The 14948-nt window shown below is 33.6% G+C and overlaps 2 protein-coding genes across 2 annotated transcripts; one reads left to right on the top strand and one right to left on the bottom strand.

Moving 5' to 3' along the window:
* Positions 1–6275: 6275 nt before the first annotated feature.
* On the bottom strand, positions 6276–9506 carry LOC110602982 (copper chaperone for superoxide dismutase, chloroplastic/cytosolic). The gene is made up of 6 exons (XM_021740618.2): positions 9184–9506; positions 9066–9092; positions 8855–8927; positions 8622–8756; positions 7056–7279; positions 6276–6702 (listed from the first exon to the last, which is right to left on the bottom strand). The coding sequence occupies exons 1-6, from the start codon at positions 9433–9435 to the stop codon at positions 6436–6438; spliced, it is 978 nt and encodes a 325-aa protein (XP_021596310.2). The 5' UTR covers positions 9436–9506; the 3' UTR covers positions 6276–6435.
* Positions 9507–10453: 947 nt separating this feature from the next.
* LOC110603953 (subtilisin-like protease) lies at positions 10454–12815 on the top strand. Its single transcript, XM_021741962.2, has one exon. It carries the CDS (start codon positions 10482–10484, stop codon positions 12714–12716), a length of 2235 nt encoding a protein of 744 aa, XP_021597654.2. The 5' UTR covers positions 10454–10481; the 3' UTR covers positions 12717–12815.
* The last annotated feature ends 2133 nt before the right edge of the window (positions 12816–14948 follow it).

Below are 14948 nucleotides of genomic sequence, written 5' to 3'. Positions count from 1 at the left end.
ATATTTAAATTATATAAAAATTTTAATTTATAAAATTACGTGAATAATATTAAATAAGAAAATTAAAAGTAATAATAATAATAATTTATTAAGAGATTTAATAGTTTAAAAAGAGTGTCTATGAAAAATAAATGTATAAATTAATAATATAGATATATAATTAAGGAAAAAAATATTAAAATTAACAATATATATATAGTAAATAGTCTAAGTTGTTGTGTAATCAAATCGAGTCAAATCCCTTAACGAGCTTGTTCACGAGTCTCTTAATGAGTTTATTCATGTAACACCCCTATCCGGTTATTTAATTAATCGAGTCGGGGACATTACATTTTGTAACAGTTCTATTATTTTTTCTTTAATTTATATCATGTAATTCATGACCTTTTTTTTTTTACCGAAAATTCGGCAGAGTTTCCCTGAAATATAAGCTTAATTCCATCTATGAATAGTAATATTACACTTCTATAAATTTTAACCTTAACCCCCAAACTTCTTTTAATATCAACACAATTCAAATACTTCATAAACCATCTCATTAATCTCAACACAAAAACTTATACTAATAACTCATATTTACACCAAAATTAAAATCTTCAAATATATCTAATTTCAACCATATAAAACTTCGTCTCTAACTTTATGTACATGCCATATTTCCAAAATCTAATTCGTATAAAATTTACAAAATATATCCAAGATAGTTAATGATGTAACTCACTGGGTTGATGCAGATCTTCATCTACCGCTACTTGTATCTACAACCTGCAAGCAAAAATAAATTTCTACGCACTAAGTAAATTGTTTAGTGGTGCTCAACCATTTTTTTTAAAATAAAACATTTAAATCAAAATTCATTTATCAATCATAAATCAAACAAATGACAATATAACTATATAGCTAATAATTTAAAATGATTCTAAATCATATTATTATTTCACACATATATATAGATTTTAATTTCATAGTCTTTTTTTTTATCATGTAAAAAGTTTTATTTTCTTTTAATACTTTTATTTTTTATTTTTATTTTTTTTTGCCCCTATAAATTTAAATAGTACTGTTAAGTCAGATAAGAAAGGTATATCTGTAGGGCACAAAGTGCCAAATAATTGTATGACTCAAAAGAGTCTATAACTGTAGTGGTAGAGTATATCAGTCATACCTGTAGAGTACTAATCAGTGTAACTGTAATGCAGTACTGCAAGATCTGAATATGGTATGTCACACCCTTAAACTAACTTACAATTCCCACCAAACTTACTAGGGCTAGACTTTAAATAACTTATACATTTAAACATGGGGACAAAAACTTTCAATACAGTGTAACTTTCAATTATTCAAACTATAATATTTTATCATATTACAACTCTGCTTTTAAATATTGTCATATCATGTAAATTTATTAATTTAATTCAACTACATAAATTATAAATTCATAATTTAATCATTAATTAATTAACTATTGTTATTTTTATTATTATTAATTTTTTTTAATTTAATATTTTTTCTATTTATCACGATATACCATATCTATTTTTTATTTTTCTTTTAATTTTTATTTCTATCCAACAACTTTCCTTCGATCATAATTTAACTAATTTACAACGTTTTAAATAGTATTCCTTATTTAGACTAATATTTTTTTTTATTACTATATCTTAGCCAAATTACATCCCTATAGACATTCCACTTAGTCAATAACTTGAGTGTTGATCAAATTACATATTAATTTCAAAATTTTCTATTTATCAAATTTATCATTTATTCAAACTTTAATCATGCTATATAACTAAAATATTATTCACTTGATCAAGTTCTACTAAGGTAGTAAAATTTTCAAATAAAACATAATTAACAAATTATTGAATTTATTCAAATAAAGTTGAGCACAAATCTTAAACTTTCCAAAATCTTTCACAAACTTAAAATTTTTTAATCTTCTTTTCCTTTTCCTTTGGAGTTTCCACTCTTCCCTTCCACTTCTTTTTCATGAAAAATAAACAAATAAATCATATTAATACAGTATTCCTCATAAATATTCATATAAAAATAATAAGAAACATCAAAACCCCTAACATACTTTTCAGTTTTTCAACACTTTGTTACTATTCACTATCCTCAACCTTAAATTTTCTCTTTAATTTCTCTTCTTTTTTTCAAATTCTACTTTGAAAAGGTGTTGGGAGAAAATGGGTAATTGATTGAAAGTGGAAATTTAAAGAAATTTTAGTGTAGAAAAAAAGATGAAAAAATGGGTTTTCTTTTTTTTTTTTTTACTTTCAAATTCTACTTTGAAAGTTTGCATTGCTCAGTTTTTACTTTTTTTTTTTTAAATAAAAATGTAAATTTTATTAAAATTAAAGAACGATCAACTCAGAAATACAATGAAAAAACCTCAACCAGACCCGGAATACTATGGCTAGTTCGAGCAAGCGCATGAGTTACACAATTAGCAGACTTATGAACAAAATTAATAAAAATAGAAATCATATCCGAGATAAGAGATTTACAATAAAAAACAAGACTACTAAATGATGACAACTTCTGATAATTGGGATCGGCTATAGTTCAAACTAAAAGTTGAGCGTCTGACTCCACAATAATCGGAGACCAACCATCATCCTTGAGCCAGCTTAAAACTTCCCTAAAAGGCATGGCCTTAACCGTAAAAGCATCAAAATTACCAAGAATTCGTTGTTGACGTGCTGCAATAAACTCACCATTCCATCCCCTTAAAACACAACACATTCCCATAGCCTGATATAATAATAATGCAGCATCAACATTTAGCTTAAAACTTTCAATAGGTGGCTTTTTCCATTGGACGCAAATCGGAGCATTAACAACCAACTCCCTGCAACTTTTAGCCGCCTCCCAATCTTGAAGAAGAGACTTTACACGCCTAATCATAACATGAGGTGGACACATTTTCTGCTTCCATACTACAGTGTTTCTATTCTCCCATAGAGCCCAAACTACCATAACCACCATGTGTAAAGTAGAAACAGAAACTAAATTACATACCAGAACAAACCAATCACTAAATGACTGCATATGGGGGAAGAGTCAACCAGATTCAGTATCATCCAACAATCACGGGCAAAATGACAAGTAACCAGAGCATGTATTATCGTTTTACTTTGACTGGAGCAAACATGACAAAACTCGCTGACTTGGACATTCCTACAAATTAAATTAACCAAGCATGGAATAGCATTAAGGCAAGCCCGCCATACTAGATTCAAAACCTTCGGTGGAGCCCGAATATGCCAGAGTTTATTCTACATTGATCTAACCACAACTGAGCAACTCAAGTGAGTAGTCTGTATCAATAATCTATAAGCACTTCGAACCGAATAGAATCCACATTTCTCAAATTTCCATATGCAATTATCTGCTTGCCCAGTGATACTCAAAGTGATAGACAATATATTATGAGTATGAACCTGATTAAATATAGACAGAATCAAATCCCTTTTCCAGCATCCATATTTAATGAGATCAGAAACCAAAAACACATCACAATCTGTCTGTTGAGGAGTAGAAACCTTACCATTCAAATTTAATGGCACCCATGGATCTTCCCAAATCGAAATGCTTCTACTATTTCCAATTCTTTTGAGAGAACCTGACGCAATCAACTTCTTACTCTCCCACAAACTTCTCCACAAGTAGTTTGGATTACTCTCAATCTCTGAATCTAAAAAAGAGCCAAACGGAAAATACTTGGCCTCGAGAGTTCTTGCCACCAATGAATTATCTCTTGTGAAAATTGCCCATGCGTGCTTCCCTAACATAGATAAATTGGACTCATGCAATTTCTTAAACCCCAACCCACCATCAAACTTCGATTTCGCCATCCGTTCCGAGCTTACCCAATGCATACCTCGTTCGTGAGAGCTCCCTCTCCCCCACCAAAATCGAGCTATAAGTTACCGCAATTCATAACAAATTATTTGTGGCACCAAAAATAAATTCATAGCATACGTTGGAAGTGCTTGGAGAACAGTTTTTAACATCACTTTTTTTCCCGCCCTAGATAGACATCTCCGCTTCCAAGAGTTGAGTTTCTGCCACATTCTATCCTTCATAAACTGAAACACTTTACACTTATTAATCTCTATTCGCGTTGACAAACCCAAATATGCCCCCAAGTCTTTTTGCTCCATCACCCCAATATAGAATATACATCCTATCGCACATCAAGAGGTGTATTACGTGAGAAGCATAAAGAAGACTTGGAATAATTGATTAATTGTCCCGACGCCTCAGCATACCCATCCATAATCTCCTTCACCACACGTGCTTCTCTGCCACTTACTTGGAAAGTAACTAAACTGTTATCTGCAAAAAATAAATGTGAAATAATAGGAGCTCTTCTCGTAATAGACCATCTTATAATCAACCTTGATTTACCTTAGCGGAAATCATACGAGGCAAACCTTCAGCACAAAGAATAAAAAGGTAAGACGAGATCGGATCTACTTGCCTTAACCCTCTGGATGGAACTATAGGACCCAACAACAAACTCTCAGATAGGACCGAATATTTTATAGTAGAAATACAATGCATAACTAGATTAATCCAGTTCTGGTTAAAACCCAAGCATTGTTTGGATAAACCGCCATTTCATCCTGTCATAATTTGTTAGAGTAACATGTTTCACAATTTTCTTAACAACAGTACAAAATTTTTGAGAAAAATACTAACTTGCACTAGCTGTTTTCCTTTCCATGGTAAGGGAGGATGTGATGAAGAAATTAACATTTTCCTAATTTAGAGAGGATGTGTTAGATAAAATTTATTATCAAATTATAATAACTTGGTCATTTAAACTTTGCTAAATATAATTGTTCAATCCTTAATTTCGGTTTAATAATTTATAATAATTTTATCGTTCAATTTGAGCAAATTTCTTCCATTTACAATTGATTTTATTAACAAAATGAAAATTCAAAAATAAACTGTTTAATTAATTTATAAATTTTGCTAAATTTTAAAAAACATATTGTAAATTACCCATAAATTTAACGCTTTCCATTTAATTGAAATATCCACTCAATTATGTCTTTTTTTTTTGTTTATAAACTTTTAGATAAAGTTTAATAATAAACTGTATTGAACATGTAGAATAGGTTTTCAATTATAGGAAACGAAATTTAAACCAATAATAATAAAAAAACAAACATTCAGGAGAGTAAAAAATGAAAGAAAATATAAGAAAATGAAAGAAAAAAATATGAGAGAAAATAAACAAAAATCAAGTGATAAAAGAAAGATCAATAATGAAAGAAATTGAAGAGAAAAATTGAAGAGAAAATTGAAGGAAATGAAAGAAAATGAAAAAAAATTGGAGTTAATAATTAAGAAAAAAAAAGATAAGGGAGAATGAAGAAATGAGGAGAGAAGAGGAGAAAGAAAATGAATGAAATGAAAGGGAATAAAATGGGGAGAAAGAAAATGAATGAAGTGAAGGGAGATAAAATGGGTGAGTGTATAAATACGCGAATTAGTAACGGATTTAGTAACGGATTTAATCCGTTACTAAATTTTTAAAAAAAAATGCGGGCGAACTAAAATAAAAAGGCGGTATTATTCTCCAAATTTTAGTAACGGATTTCTTAATCTGTTACTAATTTTAGATTAGTAACGGATTTAGTAACGGATTTAATCCGTTACTAAATTTTTCAAAAAAAACGCGGGAGAACTAAAATAAAAAGGCGGTATTATTCTCCAAATTTTAGTAACGGATTTCTTAATTCGTTACTAATTTTTAGATTAGTAACGGATTTAGTAACGGACTAAATCCGTTACTAAACTTAAAAAGAAAATTTGGAATTTTAAAAATAAAAAATCGATTTTTTTATTAAAAAATAGTAACGGATTAAATCCGTTATTAATTATATAATATATTGCATTCCGTTATTAAATCCGTTACTATTTTATTTATTTAATTTAATTATTTAGTAACCGATTTAGTAACAAATTTATTAACGGATTGAAATCCGTTACTAATTTTTAGCTAATTTAGTAACGGATTTATAACGGATCTCAAAATCCGTTATTAAATTTATAAATAATTTTATTAAGTAACAGATTTTAGTAACGGATTGTTAATCCGTTACTAAATAATAAAAATTAATAACGGAATATAAAATCCGTTACTAATCCGTTATAAATTAGTAACGGATTTAAATCCGTTACTAAAAGTGGTGTAGGCGTTTCTCATTTAACAAATAAAAAAACTCAGTTCATAAGCATAACCAATGCCATTCAAGTAAGGAATCCTGAGCTTATTATTATTATTATTATTTTCTAGATGACAATTCCTTCGTTTTTTCAAGCTGATGATACACGTTACAAAACAACAAACCCTTCACTGGCTGAACAAAGTGCATAAATGCTCAAGTACGAGTCGGTTTACTGGAATTATCAAACCTTGCTGGTGACAAAATCTTTATCGCTTGATTCCCATATGATGGTCCCATCACATGTGCATAGCTTTTTGTAGTTCTCACCAACACCGGCACTTCTAGCAATTACTGCTGCTGTGAGACCGCCATTACTCGATTTATCTTCTGTTTCATATACCACCACTGATCTCCCAATAAGATCAACAACTCTTAGCTTCTGTTTCACACCTACAAAGAAAGCTTCTCCTTTCTCATCAACCTCCAATGTTCCCAGGTCGCCAAGTGGCTGATCAATTAAGGATCATGATTAGATATGCTATTACGAGTGCACTATGCACATACAAAGCAAAAAATTTGTGACAAAAGAATTAGTGACGATGAGATTCAGAGGGCCAAACGGTACAAAAGGATGATGGCTAATGATTTCAACAAAATAAATTATTCAAAATAACAGCTGGATTAAGACTTATTGCTATTTGTAAAAGGTCATAGACCTCAAATAAAAGCTCAAATCAACATCGTAAAGCAACCTTTGTAGTACATGCTAATGTTCATATTATCTTCTATATTATCATGATTCGTGACTGGTTTGGTGATTTATAGCAAAATGATAAAAGAATTAAGTATGCTGATACAAACCTCTTTTTCAGATCCTTGATCAGCAGGATTATAAACTTTGCCAGTGCTTGCTGCACCTCTTGTCAGATCGCCAAACTCATTGATAGTCCAACCGTGCTTCCCAGGTGACAACCCACTAAAGTTGGCTTCAACCCTAACCAACTCCATATTTACATGAGCAAAGCGAACCACACCAAAAATATTTGGACCCTTGAATTCGGCAACAGCAGCAGACACTAGGAAGTCTAAGAAACAAAATAAAGGGAATTATAATTACGTCTTGACAAAATACAAAGTTTGGCTTTCCTATCTAAAGAAGGTATAGAGAGCTAAAAATTCAGATAAAACTTAACCAGAACACGTGACAAACAAAAACCATTAGACACAAACAATACGGATGCTAATAACCAAGGGTTTATGAATCCAGTACATGGTGCTTTTGCACTTATTTCCTTTCAGAAAGGTTTAAGAAGGCTAACGCTTTATCTTAACTAAGCTTGAAGTCAAACGCACATTGTTTGAAAAGAGAAATCAACATTTCGTATCCCTCGGAGCCTCAATTTCAACATGATATTGGTGTCTTTGAAAACTACAAGGTACAGAAAACCATGAAGCTTAATTAAAATATAAACACAATTAAGGCATTCCAAATTATCTCAAATCCAATGCGTGTCCAAAGTATATCTGATTTCTCAAAAATAAATACAAATAAAATTCCTAAGTGCTAGAGATATTCAAACCTATTCTTGATCCTCGCTTGTATTAAACTCAGTATGTTCAACAGTCTCTTGTCATGGTATTAGAACCTGAAATAACAGAAAAGCAGAATTTGAACCCTTAGCCCCTCTCTCAAATGCAAACCTATGTCTTCCCACACTAAAGCCCAACAATCTTCATGTGAGAGTTCTGGAACCTATTTTTGTGCCTCAATTTACAATATTGTGCTTTTAGATTGAGTATTTTTTTTTTTCACAAAGAGAAGTAACAATGACACGTAATGCACGCTAACTAGTATTCCTTTTGCAAGACTATGATGTGTGGAAATTTAATGAGGATAAAGGTTGCAATCCTCCAAATTGAAGTCTTTCTCTGTTAGACTTCACTAAATATGATATGAAGGGGATTTGAGAAACAGGAATAGGATGTGTTGGCAAATGAGTTTTCTGAAGTACGTGTTGAGTGTACATGGGGTCTCAACGAATTCTGTAAACATTTTGTGAAAGAAAAAAAGCATGGAGAATAGAACTAGTAAATAACGTTATTCAATGGCACTCTAAGATCCAAATGATTGCAACTATAACAGAAACACTTCTAATTTTGGTACCATCATGTTTGAAAGAAAGACTCCAGGGATTTGAATCATTCAGCAAAGACTCTATAAACTGTAAAGAAATTAGACATCTATCACAGTATTCAAATGATGCTCCATAGCAGGCCAGGCAAGATTGATAAAGCACACCAAGTATAGAAAACGACATGCCTAGCTAACTCGTTTGCTAATGGAAAAACCTTAGAAGATAAGCAAACATGCAGAAGCAAGGACTATCAAAATAGCGTAAAAGATATACAGCCATTCAATTGACCAACCTTCAGGGACTCCTTGGCCAATCAGCCTGGCATTCCGACCTGTCTGCTCCAAAGCCTCAATCATGGTCTTTACTGGTGAAGAACCAAGAACTCTCACTACTTGATTGCCCAAGTCCACCTCAACATTCTTCACTCCTGGAATTTTTCCCCAAAATAAAACACGTAACTTGCCATAATTAAGGAATTTTGTGTTTGTACAAACCAATGATCGTTTATCCAAAAAAATAGCATACCATTAACTGTCTGCAACTTATTCCTGACGGAATTAACACAACCTTCACACTTCATATCCACCATGAATTCTGTCTGTTATCAAAAGTGCGAAGATTTCACACAAATCGATAGAATCGACAATAACAATTATCAATCAAATACCCAATATCAGTTTTAATAGGATAAAGATTAAAGATGAAACAGGGAATTAAACGGAGAATTTTGACTTACAAGTAGCTCCGGCAAGACTGAATCTTCCTGCAAACCAAAGTGAACAATATTCATAAATTAGAGCTCAATAAGAAAGATTTTGACATAAAAATAAACGGGTAGAAAAAAAATGGGGAACCTGAGAGGTGTGTTTGGGGTCGGATGAGGGTGCGTCCATGCTAACGGCGGAGAGAGGAGAAGCCAAGTTTTTTGCAAGGCCAAAGCGAGTTGGTGGGCGAAGGGACGAAGAGGAGATAGAGAGAAAAGAGAGGTTATGAGGTTTAGGATTAAGATTTGAAGATTGAGAAGAAGTGAGAACAAAGGCCGCAGGTACAGTAGAGGCTGCTATAGCAGTCTTTATGGTTGTCGTCACTGACCTTAAAAATGCCATTTTATTTTGCGTTTTTAGGCAGAGCGAAGCAGTTGCCTTTTCTAGTTCTGGTTTGTACTTTCTAGATCCACCTTGAGATTTTTTTTTTTTTTTTAATTATTGTAAGAGCAGTCAACAATTGCGTATTTTTGTAAAAAAATGAAAATTTATTCTTCCCCAAATTAAAGAAAAAAAAAAGAAGCAATTGTTAACTGCACCTGGAAGAAAAAACAAACCTCCATGGTAGAATAACAAGATGGAATCGGAGAATTACTCCTGTCACAATGTTTGAAACTTTGACAAATTATAAAATGTATTAGATTGGTGTCTTCATTATTATAATTTGTGTTATGTATATATATATGGTTAAAAATATTAAATCATATAATTAAAAATGTAAAATAACTTATATAATTAAATGGGAAAAATTCATCATAAATCTGGACCTCATGCTGCTCTTCTGGGCTAAGCTCCTAAGCCTTATATTGAGAGTGTGGATCACTGTTAGTGGGTTCAGAAACCCTTGTCCATTTTGAGCCTGTTAAATTAATAGGGGGGCATTGAGCCTGTATATTCGAATAAAACAACAAATGAGAGATTAATGGGATTTTATTTGTTCATCCATTCAACAGAAAGAACAGATTTTACATAAAACACAGATGAGATGGAGAGATTGATGGGATTCAGAATATCAAGAAAGAGGCCAAATATATATTTAAAAAAAAAAAACCCTGCTTCTGGTGCCTTGTTGTATGTTGGAAATTTGGCTGAAATTTTATCATTTACTGATATTATTGTAAAAAAATAAATAAAATTAAGGTGAAATATCCAATTATTATCGGTGGTAAATCCGCCTCCATATATTGATTCTATCGTTTGTTGCTAAGACAACGGAAAAATTACCAAGTCTTATTCAAAGTCTCAAACCTTTCGGCAGCATAGATTCTGTGAACAAGATAATTCTCTTCAAGGACTGGTCATTCATATCTAGAAGAACCTGCCATTTATTTCCACTACTTCTCTCTTTTAATGCCTCTGAAACATCGCCTTCTCGTGCTAAGTTGGAAATGCAGAACAAGATGTGTAACTTGTTACCAGAAATGGTCTCCCTGTTTCTACTTAGCTTTGCTTTCAAAATTAGTTCGTCCTTGGCAACCAAAGGGGAAGGAAAATTACAAACTTACATTGTCTTTCTAGAGAAACCAGAACGTGCAGTACTAATGCGGCCTAAAGAATTAGACCGCTGGTATCAGACATTTTTACCAGCTTCCGCCTTAAAATCAAACCAACCCCACATTCTATATTCCTACCGCAATGTGATTGTCGGGTTCGCTGCGAAAATAACAGCACAAGAAGTAAAATTCATGGAAAGGAAAAAAGGATTTGTCTCAGCTCGTCCAGAGAAGATGTTCTCTCTTCACACAACTCATACTCCCAGCTTCTTGGGTTTGCAACCCAATATAGGATTTTGGAACTATTCCAAATATGGGAAGGGAGTCATTATAGGACTTCTGGACACTGGAATAACACCTGATCACTCTTCATTTAGTGACAAAGGAATGCCTTCTCCACCAGTAAAATGGAAAGGAAAATGCGAATTCAGTGAGACAACATGCAATAGAAAGCTCATTGGTGCAAGAAATTTCATTTCTGCTGGTGTTCCTCCATATGATGAGATAGGGCATGGGACTCATACAGCTAGCACAGCAGCGGGAAGTCCAGTTCAAGGAGCCAATTTTTATGGGCAAGCCAATGGCACTGCGGTTGGCATTGCACCGTTAGCCCACTTGGCAATGTACAAAGTTTGCAGTGAAGCAGGTTGCGGAGAGGCTGAGATATTGGCTGCAATGGATTCTGCGGTTGATGATGGTGTTGATGTGCTTTCACTTTCTCTTGGAGGATCTCCGCTTCCTTTCTACAATGACGGTATTGCAATAGGGGCATTTAGGGCTATTCAAAAGGGGACTTTTGTGAGTTGCTCAGCTGGTAATTCAGGTCCAGATGAAAGCTCTTTATCAAATGAGGCTCCGTGGATCGCAACAGTAGGAGCAAGCACTGTAGATAGAGAAATAAGAGCAACAGTTTTGCTTGGAAATAACTCAACTTTTGATGGTCAATCCCTTTTTCAGCCAGAAGATTTCCCTTCATTCTTCTTCCCACTTGTTTATGCAGGGGCAAATGGCGATGAATTATCTGCATTTTGTGCACCAGGATCACTGCGCAATGTTGATATCAAAGGGAAGATAGTATTATGCGAGAGAGGAGGGGAGATAGATAGGATTGGCAAAGGCGAAGAAGTGCTGGATGGAGGCGGTGTAGCCATGATTCTAATGAATGATGAGCTCAGTGGCTATGTCACCTCAGCTGATGCTCATGTTCTACCAGCATCACATGTGAGTTACATGGATGGATTAGCCATCAAATCATATTTAGACTCCATAGCATCACCAATTGCTACAATCAAGTTTGAAGGAACAGTAACCGGTTTGCTGGATGCTCCTAAGGTTGCTTCCTTTTCCTCGAGAGGTCCTAGCTTGGCAAGTCCTGGGATATTGAAACCAGACATTATAGGCCCTGGTGTGAGCATTTTAGCGGCTTGGCCAATTTCAGCTGATGATGGGCCCAATACAAAATCAACATTCAATATGATCTCAGGCACCTCAATGTCTTGTCCTCATATTAGTGGTGTTGCTGCTTTGCTCAAAAGTGCTCACCCTGACTGGTCACCTGCTGCCATAAAATCTGCCATTATAACTACTGCTCGTTTATCAAACATGGAAGGCAAGCCCATTTCTGATCAACAACTTGTTCCTGCTAATGTATTTGATATTGGTGCAGGCCATGTGAACCCATCAGAAGCAAATAATCCAGGCTTAGTTTATGATATCCAACCTGAAGATTACATTCCTTATCTTTGTGGCTTAGGCTATTCAGACAAAGAAATAAAAATTATCGTGCAGCGCACAGTGAAATGCTCAAATGGTTCAAGTATACCTGAAGCTCAGCTGAATTATCCTTCATTTTCTATCAAATTGGCATCCGATCCAAGGAAATACACAAGAACAGTAACAAATGTCGGCCTGTCAGGGTCATCTTTCACCCATGAGATTATTGCCCCACGAGGTGTAAATGTAGAAGTAACGCCTACTACGCTAGTATTCAATGCAGTGAACCAGAAAGCAACATACTCGGTGACATTTAGCAAAAATGAGGATGCCACTGGATCTTTTGCTCAAGGCTATCTTACTTGGAAGTCAGACTTGTATAGTGTTAGAAGTCCAATTGCTGTCATCTTTGAATGAGGATTAAAGAATTAGCCTAGGTGCTAGAGCTTAATAGCTGAGGGTATGTTCTCTAGGTGTAAAATGCTTGATTTAATAATGAATTGAATATTTGGAAGCAATGATCAAAGCTCTTCTGAAAAACAACGACCCAGGGTTTTTGAAGTTTTATATTTATACTGACGGCATTACCAAGTGCGGTCGCAAAATCTTTATGCATAGTTTTACCTCTGGGAGCTTGTCAATTAAACAACACATATAGGAAGGCATTTCAATTCCTTAGTGGCAACTCGTAGATTTCCTCTGGAAACAAGCATTGACCCATTTTATTTTCTGTCTTCTTCTGATAAGCTTTAGAGGAAAAACAATGGACTGACCTTCCTCATAATTGCACAATCCAAGTCAAATGCTGGCATTTTTTGCCAACATATTTCACTCGACAAGAACTTAATGGAACTCTCGTTAGTACTTTGTAATAAGAACATAACCAAACACTTGCTGTTGTTGCTGAAAGAAACAGACAACGTTCCAGACCTATGTCAACTCCCAGGAAAGAGAAGAAGAAGAAGAATGTTAATGAACAATGCAGTAAAGGCAAATTAATGGAAACTACTTGGGATACTATCTGTCCCTGTTGAATCTGATTCTTGTGGCGAAAAGTTGAAGACAAAGTTGTTTACAAGTATGGGAAAAAGCAACTGGCATGAAAGCCATGTCCAAATTAACATTAATCAAAACATTAATTGTGGAATTGTGATTCCACATCGATGAAAGAAAATGAATATTATAGTTTCTAGCACGAACTATTAAATAATTTAATTAATCATTTTGAGTTAACTAAAAAATAGTTTCAAAAGTTTTTTAGGTCTCTGGCCGATGTGGGATCACAATCTCACATTAATCTTACACATGCTTTATTGCAGTGTTACACTACAGCCGGCATCAATCGTTCTAACTAAGTCCAAGATGGCTAAACAAGCCAGAGAAATGCTTTATTGATTTTGATTTTATGCAGTATATTGTCTGTTGCTTTACTTCTTGTATTCACACAGAACCTACCAAGAAATTTAATTCAACTATAAATTTGCTTAGACTTCTTGTATGTTCTAATTCCAGCAATCAGTAATTGATTTCGTATATCCATAGAAATATATCTTTGCATGACGATCAAATTAAAAGAAAAAAAATTTTAAAAAGTATTATTTCATGATTTGGTTAATTGAACTATAATATTGCCAAATGCTTATTTATACTGAGAATCCCAAGTCCGAAACATATAAAAATATATTGGTAAATATAAGAGATTGAATTGTAATATCAAATTGGCTAGAATCAGCATTGGGAAACTAAATTTTGAAGGACATTAGATACTCAGATTGCAAAGGTTTTAACAGTTCCTTTAGTTTTTCCATCACTGCCTTGTTGCAGTTACCATCTTGCATCTTGTTAAGTACCCTCAGTTTTCCCCATGTGACTTCGCAAGTCTTCTCTTCAAGAACAAGGCAGGGGGAAGTGAACAATCTAGAACAAACTTTTCATTTTTATTTTCCCAACAGTTTTCAAAATCAAGTACTTGCATTTGATCATTCAAGCTGTTACTGAATTGAACAATCTAAAGCAGGGGAAGTGAACAATGTAAACTCTTTTGACTTTGAGCTTGATTTATGAAAGTCATGGGATACTTAAATCTAGTCTCATGAGTTTGTGATCCAACCTTAATTAATCATAGTAATAATGTTGAACAGACCATAAAGTCTTGTGTGATTTATCAAATGCAAAACTCAGCAGATAGTGTAATTAACTATAGGTAATTAGAAGGGTCAACTATGTTGCAAACAAAATTGAAAAGGTACGAGTTAGTTATGTACTGCACAAAAGGGAACTTGGAAATTGCTTGGAACACTCTCTCCGAGTCAAATCTAATTCTTGTGGAGCAAACTTCAAAGTATGTAATTAACAAGAAAGATAAACCACTTGGTACTGGACAACAGTCCCTTAATGTTGGAAGAAAACATGACCTGGCATAAGAATTATCACAGCACTGTTCTGACATGGACTGGCGGGGCATTACCAAGTACTAAGGAAAAACTTCTATCTGAAAATTTTCTGATTTTTCTACTGGGTCAATTCCCAAAAGCTTAAATGAGTAAAAATAAAGGAAAAATTCAAACACGAACTCCAACTTTGTAATGCCATCATTATTATCTTACTTTTCACGTCTTTGTCCCCTTGTAAAGTAGGATGCTGTATATG

The sequence above is a fragment of the Manihot esculenta genome, chromosome 2 (genome assembly GCF_001659605.2).
Source record: "Manihot esculenta cultivar AM560-2 chromosome 2, M.esculenta_v8, whole genome shotgun sequence".
NCBI lineage: Eukaryota > Viridiplantae > Streptophyta > Magnoliopsida > Malpighiales > Euphorbiaceae > Manihot > Manihot esculenta.
The sequence above is the reverse complement of the archived record's forward strand: the minus strand, read 5'-3'. Positions and strand labels throughout refer to the sequence as shown.